Here is a 17509-nt window from a genome sequence, read left to right on the forward strand (position 1 = left end):
TCGCCATTACGTTTCAAAGATCATGGCCAATGGCTCTGCAATCACATCCGCCAACTCCTTTAGCACCTTCGGATGCCGTGCATCCGGCCCCATAGACTTGTGCTCGTCCAGCTCCTTGCCCCTCCATGCATGTTCCAAGGTAATAAGCAATACTCTGATAAAGACATTTTACCTCTAGCATGTATAAAATTGCCCACAAGACATGAGACTAGGTCATAGATCATAAAATCACGTCAGAGTCAACAGGAGTGAGCGTTTGGAGAGAGTGTTCTCCCCCACCCCACCCCTTTCCCCCATCTGCAGCAGCTGCAAGCTATCTTCCCTCCAGGCTCCTTAGATCTTTGAACCTGTTCCTCCCGAGGTTGCGTGGCCCAGTTCTTCTTTCTTACATTCTCCTTTTCCGGAATAATTAGAGGCTGTTGCTCCTGAATTTTATTGTTTAATTACCCAGCCTTCTCCACACACTGGGGGAGTTTAATTGTCCCTCCCATTACACCTTAGTCACTAGATTTCCTAATTCCCCAAAATGTGCTTTTGCGATGTCACAGTTCTGGGGTAGCTAAGCCTTAGACCTGCCTCTATGGTCTGCTTAAGGAATGCCCTCTCAAGTATCAGGCCTCCTAGCCAGCCCCTCTCTATGGGTAGGGACCCACATGCCTCTACTTTTTGATCAGGGTTTGAGGATTGCAGCTTGTCCTCCACTGTGTTCACTGGACTAATCTCCAGTTCTTGTGCTTTGCTTTCTCTCCAAGGGCTGTGAGCAGTTGGTGTGTGATAGAGGTAGGAATTTTGGTGATACTTGTAGGATGCCAATACACACCTCAGTTTCCCTCTGTGATCGGTATTGCTATGATTATAAAGAGCAGGAGACATGAGGTGTTTTGTCACGTAACTGTCATGGGGTGATATGAATGGGTCATTAAGGACTGGCTGGGACCAACCTACATCAGTGGAATACCCGACAGAGACAAGGGAATAATTGTCACCTGTCCATGGGAGGATTTCCGCTTGGCTGAGTGAAGCATACATGGACTTGTTATGTTTTGGGGAGCAGGAAGAACTGGGCTCGCAGATGCAGGGAGCTCTACTGGAGTGAAGACAGATGGACAGGCACAGTGAAAGGAAACCAAAATGTTTTCTACAGCAGCATGGCTCAAGGGCAGTGGCCAGTATAGACTATATTGTCTTCTTTGCTTTCCGGTGCTAATGTAAGGACTTTCCAATGGTGTGTTTTGTGTTTGGTAAACCCTGCTGTGTTTTATGTCTGCCCAGTGTCACAGCAAAAACTTGCTGAGGTGCATTGAAGCATGCGTGAGGAACAGTCTCTGAACAGCAGTGTGGTTCAGCTGGACCTGCTGGGCAGAGCTCACAGGTTGGAATAGGAGTGTTGAAGCCATAGGCTTAGTCTCAGGTGTTGAAGCTACATGGCCCATCCTTGTGAAAGAGTGGGACGCCTTGGAGGGCTAGTGCACTCAAGGGGCACCTCCCAAGGACTGTTTAAAAGCCAGGGCATTGCACAGGTCCTATGGATCCATGACAATGTGCCAGAAGTTAACCCTTATGAGAAAAAGATATAAAACAAGAAAATGATCTAAATTCATATTTACCATTGCCCCCTCCTCAGCCCTCATGGGAATACCTGATGGGTTCCAAAGTGTATTAGAACCTTCCTTAAAGGCTTACCTCTTAGTTATCAGGTCATGTCAGTTTTGTTAGAGGGCTTTCCCTTCACCCTCCCACTTCCCTGGTCCTTGTCACGCAGACAGCAAGAAGCAAAAGACCAGAAGTCGGAAGCGCAGATAATGCAATGTTTATTGGGGTTAGTTTCCAAGCAAGCATATTCCGAAGCCTTTCACACTTGTCGGGCTTATCTCTGTACGCTGATAGTCTGTTCCCCAGTGTTCCCTTCCCAGCTCCGACGCTGCAGAGCGTTTACCTAGCATCCCCCTTGCTGGCTCTGACGCCGCAGAGCCTTGCCTGTGTCCCTGTTCCCGTTCCACCCCTTAACACACATGATTCCAATTTCCCTTCCCCCTCCTGATTGACCCCAGTTTATATAGTAATATTCTCAGCTATATCTTAACCAATCATTTTACTGAAATTTAACAAACCAGTTCTAACATAGTGTAACATAATTCTCTAACAAATTATATCCCACTACCCTAATTAACTTACACCTAGCAACGTTAATTATACAGCTGACAAACAATTAGAGAACCAGACTGATTAATAATGTAAAAGTGGTGGCCATAAATATAAAACAATACAGAAATGAGGGTTTCACAACCGTTGATAAGTGATTTCTTGCCAGACAGGATGCTATCAAACTAAGTTTTCTTTAATATCTTAAGATCTGTTTCTTTATCTGGTGGTGATGGGCACTATCCAGACAGGATCATCTTCCTAACAGCCCAATACAACCTTATTTCAATGTGACTGGTTTGGGATGTGAGGAGGTGACCCTACGCTTCCCAGCTTATGGCTGCCCCTGCTGCTTAGCCAAAGGCCTTAGCCTAACAACAAGGCCTCAGACTATCCTAGTGAGAGAAGGCCCATACATAGGCAGACTGTGATTTTCATTCTTTGTTTTTATACCCCTGTAACTAGCTAAGTGATTAAAAATACAGTAACTCCTCACTTAATGTTGTAGTTATGTTCCTGAAAAATGCGACTTTAAGTAAAATGATGTTAAGCGAATCCAATTTCCCCATAAGAATGAATGTAAATGGGGGGGTTAGGTTCCAGGGAATTTTTTTTTTTTTTTGCCAGACAAAAGGCATTATATACATTTTAAACAATTTTAAACAAGCAACTTAATTCAGGTGTAAGTTTTAAACTATTTTAAAGCAACAATTTAATACTACAATCATCATTGCTGAGTATGAAGCTTGGTTGAGGTGGTGGAGTCAGAGAGTGGAAGAGGGTGGATTGTCCGGCTGCTCCTCTTGCTGTTCTTGCTGAGCTTTCTGAACGTGAAAAAACACATCTAGAGATTGTTTTGCTTTCCTTTTTTTTTCTTGGTAAATTTCTTTATAGCAAGTCATTAGATGATCAACTCCCCTTATCACTTTGGAGCTGCGTTTCCTGTCAAGATCATCACCACTCAGGATTTGCAAGCCAGCCTTAACCTGCCTCTTCTCCCTCCAAACCTCCTCTTGCTTTCGTCCACACACCGCATCCTCGCTTCGCCCCCTCCCTTCCCTACCTCCTGCCTGTGGCAGTCAGCTGGTTGCAGCATTCAGGAGGGAGGGGGGAGGAGTGAGGACTCGGCTTGCAGGCTCCCCCTCCCTCCCCTGCCTTCTGAATGTTGCAAACCAGCTGATTGCTGCAGGCAGGAGGCAGGGAAAGGTGGGGGAGGCTGCGTGCTGAGTCCTTACTCCTCCCCGCTCCCTCCTGCCTCCTGAATTCCACAAACCAGCTGATTGCCACGAGCAGGAGGTGGGGGGAGCAGGGGGAAGGCGCTGATCTGCAGGGTCTGCTGGTGGGCAGGAGGCGCTGGGGGGCACATAGGGGAGCTGATGGGGGGCTGCCAGCTGAGGACAAAGCAGGCAGCTAACCAACGTTATAGCGGAGCATTGCACAACTTTAAATGGAGTATGTTCTGTAGTGGAGCAGGGACGTAAGAGTGAAACAACGTTAAGCGAGAGGAAGTTAAGTGGGGAGTTACTGTACACCTAAGTTCTTAAAGTATAGGCTTTACAGGCAGGCCTGAATATCTATATTCTAATAGTGCATTATACCCCCATTTTGTGTCTGTCTTGTATATTTAGATTGTAAATTCTTCAGGCATTGGCCATCTACTATTCTCTGTTTGTACTTTGCCTAGCACAATGGGGACCCACTGTTAGTTGGTCCTTAGGCACTAAGGTAATGAATATGATTTATAATAACAACTCTCCTGCCACTTTGAGCCAAGGAAGATGGCCTTGGGATCTGAGGATGAGGGGAAAGCAGTGGACGTGTTGTTCCTTGACTTTAGCAAAGCTTTTGACACGGTCTCCCACAGTATTCTTGCCAGCAAGTTAAAGTAGTATGGATTGGATGAATGGACTATAAGGTGGATAGAAAGTTGGCTAGATTGTCGGGCTCAATGGGTAGTGAACAATGGCTCCATGTCTAGTTGGCAGCCGGCATCAAGCGGAGTGCCCCAAGGGTCGGTCCTCGGGCCGGTTTTGTTCAATATCTTCATAAATGATCTGGAGGATGGTGTGGATTGCACCCTCAGCAAGTTTGCAGATGACACTAAACTGGGAGGAGAGGTAGATAAGCTGGAGGGTAGGGATAGAATACAGAGGGACCTAGACAAATTAGAGGATTGGGCCAAAAGAAATCTGATGAGGTTCAACAAGGCAAGTGCAGAGTCCTGCACTTAGGACTGAAGAATCCCATGCACCACTACAGACTAGGGACCGAATGGCTCGGCAGCAGTTCTGCAGAAAAGGACCTAGGGGTTACAGTGGACAAGGAGCTGGATTTGAGTCAACAGTGTGCCCTTGTTGCCAAGAAGGCCAATGGCATTTTGGTATGTATATGTAGGGGCATTGCCAGGAGATCGAGGGATGTGATCATTCCCCTCTATTCGATGTTGGTGAGGCCTCATCTGGAGTACTGTGTCCAGTTTTGGGCCCCACACTACAAGAAGGATGTGGAAAAATTGGAAAGCTTCCAGCAGAGGGCAACAAAAATGATTAGGGGACTGGAACACATGACTTCTGAGGAGAGGCTGAGGGAACTGGGATTGTTTAGTCTGCGGAAGAGAAGAATGGGAGGGGATTTGATAGCTGCTTTCAACTACCTGAAAGGGGGTTCCAAAGAGGATGGATCTAGACTGTTCTCAGTGGTAGCTGATGACAGAACAAGGAGTAATGGTCTGAAGTTGCAGTGGGGGAGCTTTAGGTTGGATATTAAGAAAAACTTTTTCACTAGGAGAGTGGTGAAACAGTGGAATGCATTACCTAGGGAGGTGGTGCAATCTCCTTCCTTAGAAGTTTTTAAGGTCAGGCTTGACAAAGCCCTGGCTGGGATGATTTAGTTGGGGATTGGCCCTGCTTTGAGCAGGGGGTTGGACTTGATAACCTCCTGAGGTCCCTTCCAACCCTGATGTTACTGCTTAAAAATGAGTTGGGATTAAAACCATGGAATAATCTTTGTGACACACATCCCACAAATTCCACTGACCTCCCTTGTTTTCTTTGCCTGGAGTAGGGTTTCCAGTTTCCAAACCTGGTGTGATCTTGCAGCTGGAACGAGGGGAAGATCTGTGGGTCCCAGACCTCCAGGGCTCTGAGCAAAAAGTGCTCCCAAGAGCTGCCTGCTGGTTTAACCAATTCCAGGTGAGGAATTGTTTAAACCAACTCCAAAAACTGTTTGGGAATGCAGGAAACATTTGGGATGCCCTACAAAGAGCCTGTGAGCTCTCCAAGTTCAGGATTGTTCCATGTAGGTGTGGAATCATTATGGCAGATGTCACCTATTCTGACTGACAACTGGCAGCCCGTCCCTCTCCGATCTCGCTTTCCCCCAGTGTTCTGGTGAGATGCGGACCAAAACTGATCCCTTCCTCTCTCCTCTGAGGAAGGGTTTGGGGAAAATCAGCTCCTGATAGGTTTGATCTCTCCCACACATATTTTGGTTTGTTCATCCCCTTCTCCATTCCTTTCTCTGAGATTTCCTTTCTTTCTGACACAGGGAGTAACCTATATCTGGATTCTCTCTGTCTCCCATCAGGTGATGGGATGGTGAGTGAAAATGAGGAGGAGAAACCTCAGCAGGAAGATGCTGAGGAAGAAGAACCACATGGAACGTTATCAGGAAGATCCAAAGGGAATGTTTCCAGGAGTTGTGCACTCCCAGAAAAAGCAAAAGCATATGAGACTGAGCAGAGGCCAGAGGAAAACTTTAGTAGCCACTCAGACCTTATTACACGTGAGAGAATCAACTTGGAAGAGACACGCTACACATGCCATAAGTGTGGGAAAAGCTTCAATAGGAGCTCAACCCTTCTCACACATTGGAGAACCCACACTGGAGAGAAACCCTACACGTGCTCTGAGTGCGGGAAAAGCTTCAATCGGAGCTCTGCCCTTATCACACATCAGAGAATCCACACCGGTGAGAAACCTTATGGATGCTCTGAGTGTGGGAAATGCTTCAGTCAGAGGCCACACCTTACTGCACATCAGACAATCCACACAGGTGAGAAACCTTATGAATGCTCTGAGTGTGGGAAACACTTCATTGATAGTTCAACCCTCATCTCACATCAGCGAATCCACACAGGAGAGATGCCCTACACATGTTCTGAGTGTGGGAAAAGCTTTAATCAGCACTCACACCTTATCACACATTGGAGAACCCACACTGGAGAGAGACCCTACACGTGCTCTGAGTGCGGGAAAAGCTTCAATCAGAGCTCAAACCTTATCAAACATAGGAGAATCCACACGGGTGAGAAACCTCATGGATGCTCTGAGTGTGGGAAACGCTTCATTCATAGTTCAGCCCTCATCTCACATCAGAGAATCCACACAGGTGAGAAACCTCATGGATGCTCTGAGTGTGGGAAACGCTTCAGTGATAGATCAGCCCTCATCTCACATCAGCGAATCCACACAGGAGAGACGCCCTACACATGCTACGAGTGTGGGAAAAGTTTTAGTCGACACTCAGCCCTTATCACACATCGTAGAATCCACACAGGAGAGAAACTCTACACATGCTCTGAGTGTGGGAAAAGCTTCAATCGGAGCTCAAACCTTATCACACATAGGAGAATCCACACAGGTGAAAAACCTTATGGATGCTCTGAGTGTGGGAAACGCTTCATTCATAGTTCAGCCCTCATCTCACATCAGAGAATCCATACAGGAGAGATGCCCTACACATGCGCAGAGTGCGGGAAAAGCTTCAATCAGAGCTCTGCCCTGATCACACATCAGAGAATCCACACAGGAGAAACGCCCTACACATGCTCTGAGTGTGGGAAAAGCTTCAATCAGAGCTCAAACCTTATCACACATAGGAGAATCCACACTGGTGAAAAACCTTATGGATGCTCTGAGTGTGGGAAACGCTTCATCGATAATTCAACCCTCATCTCACATCAGCGGATCCACACAGGAGAGAGGCCCTACACATGCGCTGAGTGCGGAAAAAGCTTCAATCAGAGCTCAAACCTTATCAAACATCAGAGAATCCACACAGGAGAGATGCCCTTCACATGCTCTGAGTGTGGGAAAAGCTTTAGTCAGCACTCACAACTTATCACACATTGTAGAATCCACACAGGAGAGAAACCCTACACATGCTCTGAGTGCGGAAAACGCTTCAGTTATAGCTCAGCCCTTACCACACATCAGAGAATCCACACGGGTGAAAAACCTTATGGATGCTCTGAGTGTGGGAAACGCTTCATTCATAGTTCAGCCCTCATCTCACATCAGCGAATCCACACAGGAGAGAAGCCCTACACATGCTGTGAGTGCGGGAAAAGCTTCAATCAGAACTCTACCCTGGTCACACATCAGAGAATCCACACAGGAGAGACGCCCTACGCATGCTCTGAGTGTGGAAAAAGCTTTAATCAGAGTTCAAACCTTATTAAACATCAGAGAATCCACATGAGAGAGACGCCCTACGGATTATCTGAGCATGGGAAAACCTTCAATCGGAGCTCAAGCCTTATTAGACATCAGAAAATCCACATGGGGGAGAGACCCTACACATGCTCTGAGTGCGGGAAAAGCTTCAGTTATAGCTCAAAGCTTATCACACATCAGAGAATCCACAGTGGAGAGAGACCCTACACATGCTCTGAGTGTGGGAAAACCTTCAATCAGAGCTCAAGCCTTATTAGACATCAGAAAATCCACATGAGAGAGAATTGTAATAAATGTCTTGACTAGGGCTGGCCAAAGACTTTTTTTTTTTTTTTTTTTTGAATCACATTTGCTAATTCCCACATAGTGATCTTTGCACCATCTTCACCATGGTCTCTCAGCTCCCTGAGATGAGTTCCCTGCTTCTGCCTTTGCAGCTCACCCTTCTTTGGGGTCAGTCCTGTGATCTTTTCTATCAATTCCTTTCCTTTCGAGTCATAGGAGTGTGTGTCCTTCCAGCCAGGAATGTTCATCAGCTCCAGGTGGGAGAGAGGTTTGATCCCAACAAGCTACACTGAGGCAGAAACTACCTGTGCCTTACATCCACTAGGACTGTACATGGCATTGGCTGCTCAAGTTAGTGATCTTGTTGTAAAAAGACAATTAAACTTGTAGTGCAGATGCAGCCCATGTGCAGTGGTTGGCATTAGCTTTCCCCTTGACCTGACCGAAACTCCATCACTTTTCCTAGTCTAAACAAACCCTGAGCACCATTGTTATACTGTTCCCCCATTTCAAAGCAATTGTTAGTCATCAAGTTCCCCTTTCGGGAACAAATGTTTTCGTTCCCAGTTGCTCTGATGTTGCTTCAGATTGTTCTGGAGAGCAGATATTTTTACTACCATTTCCTCACTTAGAATATATTGAACTATAACAAAGAGCTGGAACAGGGCAGGGATGGGGGGAAATGTCATTTCACCCTCTGTAACAATAAAAGAAGATAGGCTAAGTCAGAGGGATTTCCTTATTCCCTATCAGCGTTCCAATCCCCCTATTGTTCAGTTGGTTAGGTCAGTATTTTTTCTAAAGGGCCAGGAAGAGTATTTCCTAGTAAATGACTTGTAACTAAGCAAAATACCCATGCATTTGGCTCCCAAAGCAGTTGTGGCCCAGGCCCTGCAGGAGGTCGCTCCTGAAGAGATCTCCTTCCTAATCAGATACATGTTGCCTATTATTTGGGAAATGCAATCCCTGTCTAGGTAGAGATGGGACAAATGGAAGTGACATTTCTGTTCAGCTCACCCCTGGGAGATGCTGCAAATGTGTACAAAATGAAATCCATGTTGAATGTGATATAGCTGCAGAAAGATACCTTTTTTTAATAGATACCTGACATTTGGTGTCTTACAAGGATTCTAAGGCACTCCTGAATTTGGTCCCTAATTTAAATCTGTGCCACCAGATTAAAGAAATAAAAGGGCATATTTGGGGGAGTTATACGTCACTATCGCTACTGATATGTTGTGGGGTTGGTGAAGAATTCTATTCCAGAGAAGTGTAAAATTACTCTAAGTCAAGTCAAAGATTTGACAAGAACTCAGGTAGAAATTGCAGGTACTAGTGGTTGATTGTTCACCCCTAAGATGGACACTATGGTGACCTGTGGCCCAGGTAAACTATTTTTAGAACACTGCTCCCTAGTTAAGTGGCATTAATGACACTCCTAAAGGATGCCATGATTAAATTGGGTACAACTGTCTTTTACCATTTAGATCCAAAGTTTCATGAAGCACAGACAGAATCATAGAAGATTAGGGTTGGAAGATACCTCAAGACGTCATCTAGTCCAACCCCCTGCTCAAAGCAGGACCAACACCAACTAAATCATCCCAACCAGGGCTTTGTCAAGCCGGGCCTTAAAAACCTTTAAGGATGGAGATTCCACCACCTCCTTAGGTAACCCATTCTAGTGCTTCACCAACCTCCTAGTGAAATAGTGTTTCCTAATATCCAACCTAGACCTCCCCCACTTCAACTTGAGACCACTGTTCCTTGTTCTGTCATCCGCCACCACTGAGAACAGCCGAACTCCATCCTCTTTAGAACCCCACTTCAGGTAGTTGAAGGCTGCTATCGAATCCCCCCTCACTCTTCTGCAGACTAAACAAGCCCAGTTCCCTCAGCCTCCTCATAAGTCATGTGCCCTAGCTCCCTGATCATTTTTGTTGCCCTCTGCTGGACTCTCTCAAATTTGTCCACATCCTTTCTGTAGTGGGGGGCCCAAAACTGGATGCATTACTCCAGGTATGGCTTCACCAGTGCCAAATAGAGGGGAATAAACAATTGCCTAGATCTGCTGGCAATGCTCCTACTAATGCAGAGTTCAGAGTGGGGAGGGAACCCTGACATGGTGGCAGTGATGGGATCATTTTGAACCAGAAGCGCAGACCTCAGGATTTTAAAAGGACACTTTTTTTTTAAGCTCACAGCAGCTTGAGGTTTGTTTGGTTTTTTTTCTTTGCCTGAGGATAGAGTAGTTAAGCTATAGCAAAGGAATTCACAAGCTGTTCCCCTCCTCCCCCCGCAGCTCTCAGGCTAGGCAGGAAAGTTAGCAAAGATGACAGAAAGTGAGGTCCAGAAGAAACTGGAATTAGTCAGAAGAAGCTGAAGAGAAACAGAAGGAATATGAAAGACAAATGGACTTACAGCGCTTGGAGGTGGAGGAGAGGAAAGAGGCAAAACACTTGGAGACGGAGTTAGAGCTGAAGCTCTTACAGCTGGAAAGGGCTAAGCTGGGTCTACCAGATAACCCTGACAGTCCTTCTCCAGGTACTTCTCCCCATTCCCAAAATTTCCCCACCTACAAGGTAGGCAATGATACAGAGGCCTTCTTAGAAAATTTTGAAAGTGCCTGCCTTGGATACAGCATCTCAACAGACCAGTATATGGTGGAGCTGAGGCTGCAGCTCAGTGGACGCTTAGCTGAAATGCCTAAAGAACACATGAACAACTAAGAACTTTTTAAAAAAAAGGCCAGAATTAGAATGGAGCTAACACCCAAGCATGCCCGTCGGCAGTTCAGAGCCCTAAGATGGAAACCAGACATAGCATTTTCCCGACACGCCTACCCCATTGTAAAAAATCGGGATGCCTGGATATCAGGAGCAAGTGCTAAATCTCTGGAAGATCTGCAGGTGGGAAGAAGGTTATCCCATGGAGGGAGACTGGAGCCCAGGTGTCAGCTATCCACCACTCCTTAGTGGACCCCAAATTTATCAACCCAGAGGCCCAAGTGATGATTCAACCCTTCAAGTCAAACTCTTTAAACTAGTCTATAGCCAAGTTGCTTGTCCAGTACAAGGGCTGGTCAGGAATGTGGACTTTTGCAGTCTATCACGATTATCCCATTCCCATGCTGCTGGGGGAAGATTTGGCCAACGATGTGAAGCGGGCCAAGAGGGTGGGAATGGTCACCCGCAGCCAGGCTAAGCAAACCTCCACACCTATCCCTGTTCCTGAGCCTTCTACAAGGGCCCCATCTATGTTCCCAGAGACCCAAACTGAGGAGGTAGAACTGGATCTCATGCCAACGACTGCAATAGCAGTAGTAAATCCAGTCCCAGAGACCCAAACAGAATGAATAGGCGAAGCAACCAGCACCAGAACCATTGCCAGCACTGAATCCAGCACTTGCAACCCCGTCTACAGCTCCAACACCAGAGGGCACCATCGAGCCTGCCCTGGCAGCAGCAGCTAAACCTGTGCAAAAGGCTCAGCCAGAGCCTGAAACACAACATAGTGCACCAGCAGAGAACAGTTAACAGTCAACGGAAACAGCCCCATCCCCTGCATCGTGTCCAGAGGGACCAAGCCCGAGTCCACAATCCAATGAGGAACTGATGTCTCCACCATCAAGGGAACAGTTCCAGGCCGAACAGGAAGCAGATGAAAGCCTCCAGGGAGTTTGGACGGAGGCACGGAGCAACCCACTGCCTTTCAGCTCTTCTAATCGATCCTGGTTTGTTGTAGAAAGAGGACTTTTATACAAGGAAACTTGTTCTGGTGGGCACCAGGAGGACTGGCATCCTCAGAGGCAGTTGGTAGTTCCAACTAATTACAGGGTAAAGCTCTTGAGCTTAGCCCACAATCATTCTTGTGGCCATGCTGGGGTAAGCAAGACCAAAGACCATTTGGGGAAGTCATTCCACTGGGAGGGAGTGGGCAAGGACGTTTCTGTCTATGTCCAGTCTTGTGAAGTGTGCCAAAAAGTGGGGAAACCCCAAGTCCAGATCAAAGCCCCTCTCCAGCCACTTCCCATCATTGAAGTCCCATTTCAGCGAGTAGCTGTGGATATTCTGGGTCTTTTCCCTAAAAAGACACCCAGAGGAAAGCAGTACATACTGATTTTCATGGATTTTGCCACCTGATGGCCGGAAGCAGTAGCTCTAAGCTACACCAGGGCTAAAAGTGTGTGCCAGGCATTAACAGACATTTTTGCCAGGGTAGGTTGGCCATCCAACATCCTTATGGATTCGGGAACTAATTTCCTGGCAGGGACCATGAAAAACCTTTGGGAAGCTCATGGGGTGAACTACTTGGTTGCCACCCCTTAGCACCATCAAACAAATGGCATGGTGGAGAAGTTTAATGGAACTTTGGGGGCCATGATATGTAAATTTGTAACTGAGCACTCCAGTGACTGGGACCTAGTGTTGCAGCAGTTGCTCTTTGCCTACAGAGCTGTACCACATCCCAGTTCAGGGTTTTCACCATTTGAACTTGTATATGGCCGTGAGGTTAACGGGCCATTACAGTTGGTGAAGCAGCAATGGGAGGGATTTACACCTTCTCCAGGAACTAACATTCTGGACTTTGTAACCAACCTACAAAACACTCTCCGAACCTCTCTAGCCCTTGCTAAAGAAAACCTACAGGATGCTCAAAAAGAGCAAAAAGCCTAGTATGATAAACATGCCAGAGAGCGTTCCTTCAAAGTAGGGGACCAGGTCATGGTCTTAAAGGCGCTCCAGGCCCATAAAATGGAAGCATCGTGGGAAGGGCCATTCATGGTCCAGGAGCGCCTTGGAGCTGTTAATTATCTCATAGCATTCCCCACTTCCAACCGAAAGCCTAAGGTGTACCATATTATAGAATCATAGAATATCAGGGTTGGAAGGGACCTCAGGAGGTCATCTAGTCCAACCCCCTGCTCAAAGCAGGACCAATCCCCAATTAAATCATCCCAGCCAGGGCTTTGTCAAGCCTGACCTTAAAAACTTCTAAGGAAGGAGATTCTACCACCTCCCTAGGTAACACATTCCAGTGTTTCACCACCCTCCTAGTGAAAAAGTTTTTCCTAATATCCAACCTAAACCTCCCCCACTGCAACTTGAGACCATTACTCCTTGTCCTGTCATCTTCTACCACTGAGAATAGTCTAGAACCATCCTCTTTGGAACCACCTCTCAGGTAGTTGAAAGCAGCTATCAAATCCCCCCTCATTCTTCTCTTCTGCAGACTAAACAATCCCAGTTCCCTCAGCCTCTCCTCATAAGTCATGTGTTCCAGACCCCTAATCATTTTTGTTGCCCTTCGCTGGACTCTCTCCAATTTATCCACATCCTTCTTGTAGTGTGGGGCCCAAAACTGGACACAGTACTCCAGATGAGGCCTCACCAGTGTCGAATAGAGGGGAACGATCATGTCCCTCGATCTGCTCGCTATGCCCCTACTTATACATCCCAAAATGCCATTGGCCTTCTTGGCAACAAGGGCACACTGCTGACTCATATCCAGCTTCTCGTCCACTGCAACCCCTAGATCCTTTTCCGCAGAACTGCTGCCTGGCCATTCGGTCCCTAGTCTGTAGCTGTGCATTGGGTTCTTCCGTCCTAAGTGCAGGACCCTGCACTTATCCTTATTGAACCTCATCAGGTTTCTTTTGGCCCAATCCTCCAATTTGTCTAGGTCCCTCTGTATCCTATCTCTGCCCTCCAACATATCTACCACTCCTCCCGGTTTAGTATCATCCGCAGATTTGCTAAGAGTGCAATCCACACCATCCTCCAGATCATTTATGAAGATATTGAACAAAACCGGCCCCAGGACCGACCCCTGGGGCACTCCACTTGACACCGGCTGCCAACTAGACATGGAGCCATTGATCACTACCCGTTGAGCCCGACAATCTAGCCAACTTTCTACCCACCTTATAATGCATTCATCCAGCCCATACTTCTTTAACTTGCCGACAAGAATACTGTGGGAGACCGTGTCAAAAGCTTTGCTAAAGTCAAGAAACAATACATCCACTGCTTTCCCTTCATCCACAGAATCAGTAATCTCATCATAGAAGGCGATTAGATTAGTCAGGCATGACCTTCCCCTGGTGAATCCATGCTGACTGTTCCTGATCACTTTCCTCTAAGTGCTTCAGAATTGATTCCTTGAGGACCTGCTCCATGATTTTTCCGGGGACTGAGGTGAGGCTGACTGGCCTGTAGTTCCCAGGATCCCCCTTCTTCCCTTTTTTAAAGATTGGCACTACATTAGCCTTTTTCCAGTCATCCGGGACTTCCCCCGTTCGCCATGAGTTTTCAAAGATAATGGCCAATGGTTCTGCAATCACATCCGCCAATTCCTTTAGCACTCTCGGATGCAACTCGTCCAGCCCCATGGACTTGTGCACGTCCAGCTTTTCTAAATAGTCCCTAACCACCTCTTTCTCCACAGAGGGCTGGCCATCTACTCCCCATATTGCGATGCCCAGCGCAGCAGTCTGGGAGCTGTCCTTGTTAGTGAAGACAGAGGCAAAAAAAGCATTGAGCACATTAGCTTTTTCCACATCCTCTGTCACTAGGTTGCCTCCCTCATTCAGTAAGGGGCCCACACTTTCCTTGGCTTTCTTCTTGTTGCCAACATACCTGAAGAAACCCTTCTTGTTACTCTTGACATCTCATGCTAGCTGCTATTAATTCTCTAAAGCCCTTTTATTTCAGAGAATTAAAGGTTTGTCAGTTTACAGCCCAGGGAGGAGATGACATTGAGTGGCCTGAAGGTGTCTACTACGAAGGGAAAAATGCTGGTGGTGTGGAAGAGGTGAACCTCTCCATGACCCTCGGACGTATGCAGCGACAGTACTAGCTGTGCACTAGCTTTGTGCCGATGTTCTCAGCCACCCCAGGAGTGACCAAATGGGCATACCACTCCATTGACACAGGTAATGCTCGCCCAATTAAATCCCAACCTTACCAGGTAGCTCCTAATCATTTACCAGGTAGCTCCTCAAGCCAAAACTGCTATAGAACGGGAGATCCAGGACATGCTACAGATGGGTGTAATCCACCCCTCTGAAAGTGCCTGGGCATCTCCAGTGGTTCTAGTTCCCAAATCAGATGGGGAAATACGCTTTTGCATGGACTACCATAAGCTAAATGCTGTAACTCGCTCAAACGACTATCGAATGCCACACAACAGATGAGCTGTTGGAGAAACTGGGTCTTGCCTAGTTCATCTCTATCTTAGACTTAACCAAGGGGTACTGGCAAGTACCACTAGATGAATCCACCAAGGAAAAGTCAGCCTTCATCACCAATAAGGGGCTGTATGAATGTAATATGCTCCCTTTCGGGCTGTGAAATGCACCCACCACCTTCCAGAATCTTGTAGATGGTCTCCAAGTGGGATTGGGAGAATCTGCAGTCACCTACCTTGACCATGTGGCCATATTTTCTGATTCATGGGCAGAACACCTGGAGCTTCTACAAAAATTCTTCAAGCGCATAAGGGAGGCAGGACTAACTGGGCTAAAAAGTGTCAAATAGGCCTAAACAGAGTGACGTGCCTTGGACACCAGGTGGGTCAAGGAACTATCAACCCCCTACAGGCCAAAGTGGATGCTATCGAAAAGTGGCCTGTCCCAAAGTCAAAGAAACCGGTCCAATCCTTCTTAGGCTTGGCCAGTTATTACAGGCAATTTGTATCGCAATACAGCCAAATTGCCGCCCCACTGACAGACCTAACCAAAAAGAAACAGCCAAATGCAGTTCAGTGGAATGAAGAGTGTCAGAAGGCCTTAACCAGCTTGAAGCGACACTCATGTCTGACCCTGTGCTAAGGGCCCCAGACTTTGACAAACCGTTCCTAGTAACCACAGATACGTCCGAGTGTGGTGTGGGAGCAGTTTTAGTGCAGGAAGAACCAGATCAAGAATTCTATACTGTCATATTTCTCAGCAAAAAACTGAGAGGAAAAGCCACTGTTAAATCACCGAAAAGGAATATTATGCCATTGTGTACACTCCGGAACAGCTATGCCCATATGTTTGGGGATGGCGTTTCCACCTGCAGACCGACCGTGCTGTGCTGAAGTGGCTTCATACTGTCAAGGAAAATAATAAAAAACTTCTTTGGTGGAGTTTAGCTCTCCAAGATTTTGATTTTGAAATACAACACATTTTAGGGGCTTCTAACAAAGTGGCTGATGCAATCTCCTGTGAAAGTTTTTCCCAGAATCATTTACGTCCTTAAAATTTGGAAAATATTGTTAGTTTTATATAATCAGTAGTATGTCTAGAGGGGCATGTGTCTTATTAACTCTGTTTTTCTCCTAGAGCTCCAGGAAGAAATCACAGCCAGCGTGGAACAGGCTGTCCAGCATCATCTATGATTTGGGGGGCATGTCATAAACATACAAATAAAGATAGCATAAAACTTTCCTGGGCAGCTGTACTGAATCTTTACCTGTAAGGGGTTAAGAAGCTCAAATAACCTGTTGACACCTGACCAAAAGGACCAATAAGGAAAGGAGACACTTTCAAATCTGGGAGGGGAGGTTTTGTTCGTGCTCTGTTTGTTCCCTCTCCGGATGGAGAGAGAGACGAGGCAGGTACAACATCTCCTAAAAACATACCTGAACTGAACCATCTAAAATTACAAAAGTTGTAAGGCAAGGAAATGCATTAGATTATCTTTTGTTTTAGCTTGTGAATTTTCCCTATGTTAAGAGGTGGTTTTATTCCTGTTTTGTAACTGTGAAACTGAATCCAGAGGGGAGTCCTCTGTGTTTTAAATATTTTTATTACCCTGTAAAGTTACCTTCCATCCTGATTTTGCAGGTGTGATTCTTTTACTTTTTTCTTTATAATAAAGTTCTTCTTTTAAGAACCTGATTGTCCTTGTCATAAATATAAAGGGAAGGGTAAACCCCTTTAAAATCCCTCCTGGCCAGAGGAAAAATCCTCTCACCTGTAAAGGGTTAAGAAGCTAAAGGTAACCTTGCTGGCACCTGACCAAAATGACCAATGAGGAGACAAGATACTTTCAAAAGCTGGGAGGAGGGAGAAAAACAACGGGTCTGGGTCTGTCTGTATGATGCTTTTGCCGGGGGCAGAACAGGAATGGAGTCTTAGAACTTAGTAAGTAATCTAGCTAGCTATGTGTTAGATTAAGATTTCTTTAAATGGCTGAGAGAAGAGCTGTGCTGAATAGAATGAATATTCCTGTCTGTGTGTCTTTTTTGTAACTTAAGGTTTTGCCTCGAGAGATTCTCTGTGTTTTGAATCTAATTACCCTGTAAGGTATCTACTATCCTGATTTTACAGAGGTGATTCCTTCTATTAAAAGTTTTCTTGTAAGAAAACTGAATGCTTTTTCATTGTTCTAAGATCCAAGGGTTTGGGTCTGTGGTCACCTATGCAAATTGGTGAGGATTTTTACCAAACCTTCCCCAGGAAGTGGGGTGCAAAGGTTGGGAGGATTTTGGGGGAAAAGATGTGTCCAAACCATGTTTCCCAGTAAACCCAGATAAAGTTTGGTGGTGGCAGTGGAAATCCAAGGGTAAAATAATGTTGTGCCTTGGGGAAGTTTTAACCTAAGCTGGCAAAAGTAAGCTTAGGAGGTTTTCATGCAGGT

At 46.3% G+C, this 17509-nt stretch overlaps 1 protein-coding gene across 1 annotated transcript in view; it reads left to right on the top strand.

Annotated features, from left to right (window-relative positions):
• The window catches only part of LOC141976046 (uncharacterized), a 35894-nt gene extending 18763 nt beyond the window's left edge, over positions 1-17131 (top strand). The window contains exons 4-6 of the mRNA XM_074936828.1: positions 5689-6195; positions 6280-11767; positions 14597-17131. Of these exons, the coding sequence (XP_074792929.1) occupies positions 5689-6195; positions 6280-7904 (2132 nt within the window). The 3' untranslated portion in view covers positions 7905-11767; positions 14597-17131. The remainder of the gene's footprint in view (positions 1-5688; positions 6196-6279; positions 11768-14596) is intronic.
• The last annotated feature ends 378 nt before the right edge of the window (positions 17132-17509 follow it).

The sequence above is a fragment of the Natator depressus genome, chromosome 22 (genome assembly GCF_965152275.1).
Source record: "Natator depressus isolate rNatDep1 chromosome 22, rNatDep2.hap1, whole genome shotgun sequence".
In the NCBI taxonomy this organism is placed as follows: Eukaryota; Metazoa; Chordata; order Testudines; family Cheloniidae; genus Natator; species Natator depressus.